Here is a 12,209-nt window from a genome sequence, read left to right on the forward strand (position 1 = left end):
CATGTTGTCAGGGGAAAGTAAATGCAGGCCAGAGCCTTACAGTTGTACAGAGATTTCCAAGAATAGGAACAGATTTCAGCTTGATTGAGGATAAACTGTTATTTAGTCCTCAGACCTACTGTCCAGTCTGCCACCACCAACACTCCGTTTCTCACATATCACAGGCACTGCCATGCACATGAGCCTTAATCAACGTTCTTTTACAATTTAAAATCACAGACAACAACAATTAAAACATAGTTGTTTTAGTCATATGAAAAATGAATAAAACTGTACAGAAAAAATATATACAGTTTCCTCCAGGAAATATGCTGTTGGAGACGATGGCTTCGGTGTATTTTGTCATGGAAATCTAATCTTCAAGTTTGTTTACAAAAATGTGTGACCATGACCTTGAGAGAAACGCTTGTAGTATATGCCATAGGTGCATAAAGAAGTAACTGCAGCAGTGCAGAACTCTGAAGATTGTTTGTAAAGGATTATTGCATATTGCAAGACCCAACAATGGCACACAGCTGACTCAGACTAAAACATTTTGTTGTTGTTTGTGCACTGATTTGTATGGTGGCACTATGAGCTCAAAGCACTGCAGTTTGGAAATTAAGACATCTTCACTAATTTGACAACAGAGGCAAATCCAAACAAGACTGCAAACACAACAAGCCACAACACAACCAAATGAATAATTAATGTGAGCAGGATATACTGAAACAATTACTAAAATGCTAACACAAGGTTAACAGTAGTCATCAGCATAATAGAAAACAACAAAATCTGAAAACGTCCAACTTCTGTCCAGTGTGTCAATGGGATTGTGCTGTGGCCTTTTCAGCCTTACAGTTTCTACAGTAAATGATGTGCCTGTGTTGTAAAAGTGATAAGGTCTCAGATGTCTCTTTAATTTGCTTGTGTTTTCCTTTTCCAATTTTCCATTTTTTTTCTTTTCCAATTGCTTGGAGCTCTCAGGGCCAAGGTAGTTTTTAAACTTTTTTATCTTAATTTTATATGAAATTTAACAAAAGCTAATTGCGTCCTATACCAAAAAAAATATTTCTGATATAATTCCATAACAAAAAAGAAATGTTGAATAATTAAATGTGTTTTACTTTGTTGTAATAATAAAAACTATTCATTCAAAAACTGAAGTTATGTGTATATATGAATGTCCACTTTGTATTCTGCTATCACAGACAGATTCTGAAGAGTGATGGACATAAAATGTTCTGTGTAATAAATAAGTCAGTTATTGGAACAATTTTGACCTCCATCTTCAGGATAAGTAGAGAGTGCCAATTTTCTATCTGACTGCAATTGTTATGAAATTTTGACTTTTTCGATGGTAATTAAAGAAATTAGATCTTACCAAGAAGCACTGACCACACTGTGCTAACTCATCCTGTTTTTGTTTGTTGGCCAGACTTTATGCACTTTAAATTGTCACTGTGGGCTATTTAACATTCTGATATAACTTAATTGGTAAAATTTGAATGTAATCTTTTTTTTTTGGCTCCATCACAGCAGCTGTGAGAAATGTAGCACATGACATTTAAAACTTGCCCCTGACTTACAGTAGTACTTCTGCCATAGAGCATACAAAATAGCAATTGATATTACAGAGCACAGTCTTGAATTATAATTTCATGTTTCAGATGTTTTTCATAACAAATTTGTTTACATATTTATTATAAAAAAAAGATTTCCTGGTTATTTTATGGCTTTCAAATTGGCACGAAAGGCTTCAGCTCTCAGATGCACTGTCTCAAGCTTTAGTGCTCTCACTTAGCCATAGCACGTCATTTTGTTTTGAAACTCACATTCCAACATTTTTTAGTAATGCTTTTCATTTTTAAAGCTGGCCTGGAAGTAATCAATACTTGCACGAATATAGTGAGGAAAAGAAGCATTTCAAAAAATATTTCCTGATTAGTTTTTTTTTAAATACTGTTGACTTGTTTAAGTTTTCACTCGAGGGCTTTATAAATGTACCCCTCCTTCACCTCAGGAGCTCCACGTAAAACATGCATGTGTCGCTAAATCATTAATAAAGAGATATGCATAAAACATGTGCTGTATGTGATACAAAGAGCATACATGACTTAGATGTGCAAAGAAGCATACATAAATACATACATGCATACTCATGGGATAAGGGAATGTTTGAAGCATTGTGTTTACACAGAGGAACCCTGCACCTCCTCCCTAAGTTCAATAGGACATAGTCAGAAAACAACACATGTGATGTATCAGACAGAATGTTGTTAGTATCAACACCTCCTTCAACATTTGAAGGAGGTATATCTACTGCAGTCATTCGTTAAGGGATTATTTACTCTCATTTGTTACTAACTTTTACTAACTTTGTAATGAATATGTTCAGAGTAGAATGTCACCAGTATTGACAGATATGATCATTTTAATATTCTCTTATTGAAAGGGACAGGAACTTTGTTTTGCCTTTCTCCACCCTAAATTAAAACAACACACCACTGTTTCAATGAACTGATGTAAAAGAATGGTGCTAGATGTTTAATCCAAACAATATTGGCATCGGGAAACTAAAGCAACAAGACTCCTTTAATGGACTGGTGCAACACTTCCTAAACTCTGTTTCTTCGAACAAAATAGGGTACACATTCCCTATAATGTCTTAATACATAATGTATGTATTATGTTTACTTCAAGTACACCTCTACACATAACCTTCAGTGTAACTACAGTGATGTATTATATGGGTAAGTGGTTGTACAACCCAGAATTATAAGTAGCCTAGTTGATTTGTTGTGTTTAGTACATAACTACACTGCATCAACTTAACAATTTTCTGTACAACTCACTACAAAATGATTATTTGCTGTTTTCAGTGGATTTGAAACATGTTACTTTTCCCCCAAATGTTTTCCTTTAAAAATGGGTGCTGAAAATACAATTTGCTCATACAATCAGCTTTTTGGATTAAGTTTAAAACACTTTTCAATGACTAAGGAGCAGTTTGGATGGAGTGTACTGTCTCCTTTAGGCAGATAGGTAGGTTTTAGAGGAAGGTTAGTGATTACAGTTCAGCACTGCAAAGGAAGAACAGTATGTTCAGTTGTTTGAATATGAGTTATCATGCACGAGTAATGTTACAACCTTCAACACAGGGTGACCGCAGCAAACAGTCACTTTAGAAAAGAAAATGAGACAGCACAATGCACATGTTAAACTAACTGGCTGCAAGTCTGGCAGCAGATCAAATCTGACCAAGCATTTAAAGCAGGAAAGCATCAAACTAAAAGTGTTAGATCTCTTGCAGTGTCCTACTCCTGTTTGGGTCGATCCAACAAAAATGATCGGTAAACAGTTCTGTGCTTCACCTAAACATGTGTGAGCAAACAAACCGAATGTGCTTGTGCAAAATTGACCACTAAGTTACAACTCTTAAAGTTTTTCTCTTTTAAATGTGGACGACAATGTTAGAAAACATTAATAAAAAAATCTAACCTTTGGGTAGCCTGTCCAAGATGGTTTTTCAGTGCAGCATCTTCCTCTCAGTGTTCTGGTGCAGATTTGCTTGCTACTGACACCTATGCTGTGGTTTTGTGTGTGTGTGTGTTTGTGTGTGTTTGCATGCAGAGGTGGGGGTACATAATAAGGAGACGGTAATGAACAAATCTGGCCCAGAATTTGAAAAAAGAACAACAATAATAGAATTCATACTTTTGTTATCTAAAAGACAAATCCTAATTTACAGAGCATCCTGTAAAGTAGACTTACTGGACAGCAACGACTTTCACTTGTAGACCTTGGTGATCAAGTTGTCGCCCTTCTAACAAATTAGGCAGTTTCAATTATTTCTGCTTGACTATTATTTGTAATTTCATTTACGGTTAACCTAAGAGCTGGGCAGAGTGTGGCAAAGCATGAATAGAGGACAGCAGAAAAAAACGGAAGGCTGGGTGGAACCGAGTGGATAGATTTTGAGTCCTGTGTTACTGCTAGCCTGGCTAACTAGCACATGTGTTCTGTGGATGCATGACATGAAGGAGAATCAGAAGACTTAGGACTGTGGATGTACAAACTGAAAAAAGCTGTGTTTGCTGACTATTGTTACTAACCACAGACAGTTCCAATCAGGAATGCTGTCAGCTCTTAAGACTCTTCTTATTCACTGATTGGCTAAGATGAAAAGACAATGTGAGTGTTCTCTATGTCCGCAGCCCCTTTATATCCTGAATCAGCTAAATAAAACAGGGAGCAGTACCACGGATACACCAGGCGACAGATGCTTGCTAAAGGCTGAGCGTTGGCTTGGCGTGCCAGGGCCCTTTGGACCTTAAAACACAAATTGAGTAGTAGCTCCAGTAACTCCAAGTTTTGTTTTGTTTTTTTAAAACCTGAACTACATGTTAGTTTTCAATTCAGGTCTTGTGAGACGTATCCTCCTGACAACATTGTACCGGAAGTTAAGGGCTGCTACACTGAACAGCAGTGTACTGCACCAGTCTCATTCACCACAGAATACAGCTACATGTGAACAGTTCAGCTGAACGATGCTCTTCTGAAGAAGAAAGGGCCTGAATGTTGTTTTAGTGAGTGTTATGTTCCACTCGACCTCCCTCGCGCCCCACCTCCCCGCCCTCTATCCAATCAGAGCGGAGAACGACTACTCAGGCCTCGCGACCGTGAAACAGCAGCGGAGGGCGAGGAGGAGACGGTGGGGAGGGAGGGTCACGTGTGTACACAGTGCAGGGCTCCGCAGCCCTCCGGCATAGTAAAAGTCTGAAGGGACGGCCCCTTTCCAGAACAAGCTTCGTCCGAAAAGTTGTTAGGTGAAGAGAGACTGAAGCGAAATGCAGTTCCACGATTGTTTCGGTCGTTATTAGTTTTTTTTTTTTATAAATCGAGGGCGATAAGAGCCAAAGCGTGTGTTTTAGAATGTGGGTTCGTCAAATAACACGACGGAGAAATGCCAGTGGGAACGCTGCATCCAAACACTATGCCTCCGTAGGTTTGTTTCCGTGCCAAATCTATAGGTTTCTGGTGAGTTCTTTCTCTCTCTCTCTCTCTCTCTCTCTCTTCTGTTTTTATGTACAAATGTGTTTCGTGTTCCTGTCTAAGTTGTAAAAGTGAGTGAAGTGAATAAATGAGATTGGAGATGGAGATGAATAAAATAGAGAGCAGCTTCAGTCGCGCCAACAATAGCCGCACAATAACGATAAAGCTGTGACAGCTATTCACGCATTGGTCCGCGCAGTCAAGTGTGATGGAGACACCCAGAGTGTGTTTTCATAATAGGAGCCAACGAAGGGATGGTTTGTTTTCGTTGCGTTTGAACGACGCTGTTATTGATGGAAAACAACACCTGAGGGAGCAGGTTTCTCGCGAAATCAGCTTTTTCATGGGAAGGGGAGAAATTGTATCGACAAAGTAATTATGGTACTTACACGGTACACTCGAGTAATGTTAAGTCATTTATAAAATACAGCTGCATGTGCTCAAAACCTAATACAAGTGTAAGATGTTTAGTCCAGGTACATGAATATATAGGCGTAGATTGTCAGCTTTGTTTTGATAAATCCACTTGACAATATTTCACATCGTAAAGAAGCCAGACTGAACGCTAATTTCTGACAGTAGCCGGGCTCAGATAAATGTCACCACTCACCAAATTTCATGCTTCTTGACATTCAAGCTTTGCACTTGTTGTCAACTTCACCAATGTGACCAAAGAGGACATGAGTGTGTGTGCCATGGCTTAGTGGGGCTAAGCCTACTTTGTGCTGACCATTGAACTCATTGACTTTGTCGGTGCCTGGGACAGTTTAACGTGGTGCCAGAAAGAAGCCTAGGAGGCTGCCCAGACTGACCCTGACCTGTGAGTGACCACAGTCTCTAGAAAAAGTTAGGAGGAAATAATGTTCTTGTCTCCGCAGAAATGGAGTCAAAAGAAATTATTTTATTCACCACTGAGAGTTTAGTTTTAATTTGCACAGTTTTATGCAGAATTAGCATACACCTGAAGTCTGATCTTTCATTTTTATTCCCATGGCCTGCTTTCTGAAGATAATAAGCAGCCAAGAAATCCACACAAAGCAGGACATTCTGGCATTTTTTAAAATGTACAATTTACATTAGAATGCATTTTGATATCAGTCAGTACTTTCTGAGAAAGGCATGTAAATTCCAGAAAGGGTATATACGGAATTTGGGCACAGAATATATCACTACTCCCATCGGCCTGCAAGATGTGCCTTCAAAATGCTAATATATCAAGCACGTGGGTGTCACTTTTATAAGATCATGTTTGGTAGGGCTGAAGCTGGCCCTCCCCCTGGGGGACTGTCTAAAATAATCATTTTTGACACGTGAGTTGTACAGAAAATTGTTAAGTTGATGCAGTGTAGTTATGTACTAAACACAAAATAGTTTTGAAATCTGCACAAAATGTAAAAACTTAACTTAAATACCACATGCTATAACACCAAAATAGCATCATTTGTTTTGCTCATGTTAACAGGGGAACTCTGACCTTCCCTCAACCCAAACATCACATTTGTGTGCTGTCTTGACAAAATCTGTATTGGACTTTGTAAATGATGTGGTTCTCATTGCCCTGAAATAAAGACAGCTCAAACTGTGTTATTGTGCATTGCCTCCCAGTTAGGAGTAAATATTTTCATTTTGCGTTTGCTTCCCTCTAAATTAGAGATTTCAGGGTCTAGCCAGACTGTTTTTTGCTGAAGTGCTGTGACTTTAACATGCCAGAGTACAAGATGCCCAAAGTTCATCAGTGTAGAAAGTTAGTACTGATTGTTCACAAGGATAATAAAAAAGCCTAGTTTAAAATAAAACGTAGTGTTGTCCATATCAACTGAATGTAACCTCCTGTATGAATAGGGGTATGTTTTTAAGAAGGACTGATGATCACGAAACAAAAACAAAGTTTTCATGAAAACACATTTCTTTCCCTTTCAGTTTTTAAATGTAAGAAATACCAAATTTTATTTTGAACTTTCTGTTTTCATCTCTACTTTTCACAGTTTTGTCATTTTCAAAGTCTTGCGTTCATTACTATGTGATTCTGTTTATAGAGGCATAGAAATAGGAACTAGTTGTAAAAACATTCAAAATGACTCCTATGTAGTTGAGCACATATTTGTAGTACTTGATCTGAAGTTGTGATTAGGGTGAGTATGCTTGGTGAGGCAACATTGGAAACAAAATCAACTGTAATGTCAGACCACTGCACCAACACATGACTGCTTTCTGTGTAGATTTAAGAGGGGAACCTGTTGGCTTAGGAAGATGTAGAGCGAGCCAATGTGGTGGTGAAAGCGTGTCAGACATACCTGTATGCAGCAGCTGCATAGGAAATGACATGGCAGTTGAATGGGGGTTGCTTCTCCTAAAGCTATTTTCTTCTTACGTTATCAGAGGTTGTTGTAAGAGTAAAGTGTGAACTTCCAGTCTACATTATATGCAAGAAAGAGCTAATTATAGCTAATCATATACAAGAGGGTGGACCAGTTCTTTTTCTGGTGAAAATTACCTTTTTACTTTGTTCCTCCTGATCCCATTCCAGGCCAGCTTTGAGCTCCAGCCTCCACTATCATCCCATTACATCCAATTGGAATAGTACAGAGGAGGGGCTGAACCGTAGTGTGTGGTAGTGTGTGTGTGCCTGTGCTTAAGGCCAAAACAGCCCCTCTGTAGTAGAGTTACGTAAGTAAATGGAAGAATGTTTCCTTTACTGGCATCATTACTCCTCTTCCTGAAAACAAACTTTTTTATTTTATTATTTGTTACTTGGGCAGAGGCTTTCAGAACATTCTGCACTGATTACCACATGTATTTTGTAATGTAAAATGCCTGACTTCTTTAGAAGAATTGTTTTAAAGTAGTTTTGATAGTGAAGCCAAACATGTGGAAGCATAACAACTGAATTATCACTAAGGAAGAAAAATACAGTCGGCTAAGGTGCAATCCTGTGGAATCCCATGATCTGCTTTTCTCTTTGTCAAAGCTTTTTTTTTTTTTTTTTGAATTATCAGAGTTAATTATGCAAGGGAGCCTTACATAGCTGTTTAAAACTTTAAAACCAAGTCCCAACAGGATTGATCCCAAATGCTCCCACCATGTGCATGGTCATTTTCTTTGACCTTGCCCTGAACTCCAACCCTATGAATCAGTTCTCATGCAAATGCTTAACTCTGAGCTGGAGCACTAAAGCAGTCTTTGTAGTGTTTGTTATGTTGCTGCTTGATAATGTAAAAAAACAACAAAGGTAGTTCTACACAGGCAGCATTGCCCCACACATGTGACGCTGACAGAGGGAGGCAGGGAAAGAGAAAAAGCAGAGGTGTTAAACAAATGCAGTTTTGTATTCTTCCACCAGAACAAGTGCTACATTTGCTCTGGCCCGATTGGCTCTCAAAGATGAGAAATAGTGGCTTTTAATTGTGTGGCATTTGTATCCACCTAGTCAGATTCAGTGAAGGGAACATAACAGCATCAGGCTGGATTCATGCAGAGATTTACTCAGATTTACGCAGTTACAACAATACGAAGATGTGAGTTGTTGTTTCATGAAATGCTGAGACAATGAAATGTCCACAAAGTCACAAAAATAAACTGTTAATTTGGTTATTGTAAAAGTTCTATTTCAGCAGTTAGTGGTAGCATGAGACTCAAAATAAATTCACTCTGCCAAGCCCCCCCCCTCCCGGCTATGCCATGCTCTTATACCAACTGCTATGCTCTCCCACACTCTGCACAGCTCTTCAGTTATTAGTTGGATTACACTAAAGACAAGGCTGCATAACATACTAATCAAGCAGAAATCACTAGATCTTTCTGGTTTGTCCAAAAAAACGACCCTCACAACTTCCCTATATATCATCATCTCTTACCTTGTATTAAAGTAGCAGTAGCCGTGACCAGCACCAAGGCACGGAATGAAGTGTTTGAATTACAGTAGTACTGCTATTTGATATCAATGTGTAATTTTCATTATTTTTACGTAACTAACTCCTGTTTCTCTTCATGCAGACGACTTGTTGAGAGTGCTTGACCTGTGTAAGAGGCCAGCGATGTGGATCTGCATGGTTTACAATGAGACGGACAGCAGTGGGGATGTCCAGCTTTGCCAGAACTTTGGCCTCATCATGTCAGTCTTCTCTCTCATCTACCTCCTGTTGTGCTTCCCATTGGGGCTGTGCTACAATGTGCTGCTTATCGTGGTCAATCTCTCCAACAAGGTGTCCATGACCATGCCAGATGTTTATTTCGTCAACATGGCCATTGCGGGCCTTGTGCTCAACATGGTGGCACCGGTGGAGCTGCTGAGCTCCACCTTCACCCGCTGGCACGCGTGGGAGTACAACAACGAGGTCTACATCACCCTGCTTATCCTATTCAACATCTCATCCCTGGTCATCATGTACTCTACCACCCTGCTCAGTCTTGACTACTACATAGAGCGAGCACTACCTCGTACATACATGTCCAGTGTGTATAACACAAAACATGTTTGTGGTTTTATCTGGGGAGGTGCAGTACTCACAAGCTTCTCTTCCCTGCTATTCTACGTATGCAACCACATCTCCACTAAGATGGTTGAGTGCTCCAAAATGCAAAACAGGGAAGCAGCAGATGCCATCATGATGTTCATTGGCTATGTGGTTCCAGCTGTGGCTGTTCTTTATGCCTTTGTCCTCATTTTGCGCATCAGAAAAGAGTCCACACCTCTGGATCAGGATTCGGCTCGTTTGGACCCTTCTATCCATAGGCTGCTGCTAGCCTCAGTCTGTGTGCAGTTTGTACTTTGGACCCCATACTACATGACCCTGTTGGTACACACTGTAGTTGGTACAACATGGTACATTGGAAATGCATATTATTTACCTACCTATTATTTCTTAAGATGTTTATCTGAACTGCTGGCTTTCTCTAGCAGTTTTGCGATGCCTCTCATGTACAGGCAGATGAACAAAAACTTTTCCAACAAGCTTCAGCGGCTTCTCAGGAGGATGCACTGCAAAGACCAGTCTTGCCCTCATGAACGCTCAACAGTGCAGCAAGTGGTGACGTGAAATCACACATGCCCCTCCCATTTCCTCTTTTCTTGCTCTGGTTCTGGCCAGCACTTATCTCCCCCTAAATGGCCAGTATCTGAGTGGGCTCCCTCACTGCTCTGGACTGTGTTAAGAGCAACATAGCTAACTGTGGAATTTCCTGTCACCTTCCAGAACCTGGTGAGATTGTTCCAGTTCTGCAGTGAGAGGACAAACTAGGCAAAAACCACTAAGTGCTTTTCCTTTTCAGTCACACAGGAAGGAAGCTCTCCATTAAGACACATGAGGTAATAGTTTGAGGGTGGTAAACTTCTCAGCAAAGTGTTTTTACACTAACAATATATCAATTAGAAAGAGTCTCCCAAGCATTTTGCCCGTGCGGTGGTTGTGGTTCTTTCTGCTAACGGTGTGTAAGTTTGACTAATGCATGACACATTATATATTACTGTAAAGTCTCACTTTGTGACTGAATTCAGTTGTTTTTTCAATAATTATAGTCTTTCCCTTTAGCATGATACATTCCCCTAACACACAAGCAAAACCAGAAAGCTATTAACTTTAAAAATCAAGTGATGGTAAGTGTTTTTTTTTCTCTACAACTATGCATTGACTAATAGTTGTTTGGATGTCAACAACCCACCCAAGCTAACGAGCATCCATTGTATATCAACAATGTACCAACATTTTGTGCTGGCGGTGAATTTCACTGTTTACTGCCCTCAAACTAGAGGCTCGACCACTTGAATGAGAGGAGAGTTCTACCTTGTCACAGCTGAATTTTTACTTCCGCTTAAGTATATGTGGTGAGAGTGATTCCTCATTATTAGCGCAAATGTTATTCACATTTTTTAAATGGAGTACAATATTAATGGTCTCTTATTGAAATTGTAGCTTATTTTCACAAGCTATTTTCTTTGATACTAGTACTACCCTGTAGCTAGAAGTACTTGTATGAGAGAGGTTCCTATTTTATTTTCATAGTTCTGTGGTTAAGAGATTATTTTTGCATATGTAAACCTTAATATTCAATATAAAAAATACATGCATATAGATCTGAATTTTAAATCACACAGACCTACATCAAATGCTTATATAAAGTTTGTTTTCAGGGTTCAGACATAACCGGTATACCTCACCTGTAAACCATATTCTGTTTAAATCAAAAATCAACAGCTTTGGGCTTGTCCCTTAAGGGGTTGCCACAGGACGTTTAGTTTGTTTCACGCCAGATGCCCTTCCTACTGGCACCTGGAGGGGTGGGATTTGAACCCACAGCCTTCTGTAGACTCTGTTTAAATCAACTCATTAATTTAAGCATAAAGCGTCAGTCCAGGTATGCGATTTGTTTAGCTGTGGTTTGCTCCTGCAGAAATTACTCATGCAGATCCTCATAAAGATTCAGTGAAGTCCCCACAGGGTCACAGAGAGAGCCCTGATGTGGTGGCATGTACATTCTCCAAACTGTATGCACGCGCTATCAACAACATTCCAAAAGTATGAACATGTAAAACCAGTGTGTTTGACACAGAATAGAGTTTATAAACATTTTGTGCTGCTTACATGTATTAAGGTCTATTAAGGTGTATCTGCACATTACTGACAAAGCTGCTTTGCTTTCTTGCCACTTGTTACTTAATGAAAAGTAAACCATTTTAATAGAAGTGAACCCCAGTTATAAAATGAACATTAAAATATATTTTTCTTGTCTTAGGTGTGTTGCATCACTGTGTTAGTTTAATTTTCTTTGTTTTCTTTCTGAATTTATTTGAATTTATTCGTGATTTTATGAGCAGATATGCCAGTTGTGGCATTCACTTGAACAGAAACAGAACACTGTGATATTCCATCTTCTTATCTCTTTAAACCTTCAAATAAATACTTGTGCATGGCTGTGGCAATAAAATGTGAAGAATTAGATTATAATAGAATTTTACACACGCAGTAGTTTTGTTTCAAACATCTCATGTACTAGAGACACAAGTGTCATTCAACATTTTAGTTTTCAACCCATAGCTCCACTCTCGTTGTGGATATCTACAATCAATAGGAACTACTTGTTATTTTTAACGGAGTGTTTACATTTTGCCCCATACAAAATAACTTGACCATATCTAGAGAGTTAATCATTAATTGAAGCGCGTTCAAAGTCCCAAAGCT

At 39.1% G+C, this 12,209-nt stretch overlaps 1 protein-coding gene across 2 annotated transcripts; it reads left to right on the forward strand.

The window, feature by feature from the left end:
• Nucleotides 1-4,715: 4,715 nt before the first annotated feature.
• Nucleotides 4,716-11,762, forward strand: gpr146 (G protein-coupled receptor 146). 2 transcript variants are annotated; one of them, XM_067477398.1, is made up of 2 exons: nt 4,716-5,019; nt 9,028-11,762. In XM_067477398.1, exon 2 carries the CDS (start codon nt 9,069-9,071, stop codon nt 10,068-10,070), a length of 1,002 nt encoding a protein of 333 aa, XP_067333499.1. In that variant the 5' UTR covers nt 4,716-5,019; nt 9,028-9,068; the 3' UTR covers nt 10,071-11,762. The 2 variants fall into 2 exon arrangements, with proteins under 2 accessions (XP_067333499.1, XP_067333500.1); XM_067477399.1 differs by lacking the exon at nt 4,716-5,019 and adding an exon at nt 7,549-7,701.
• Nucleotides 11,763-12,209: the final 447 nt, after the last annotated feature.

Source organism: Channa argus, chromosome 15 (assembly GCF_033026475.1).
Source record: "Channa argus isolate prfri chromosome 15, Channa argus male v1.0, whole genome shotgun sequence".
NCBI classification, from domain to species: Eukaryota; Metazoa; Chordata; class Actinopteri; order Anabantiformes; family Channidae; genus Channa; species Channa argus.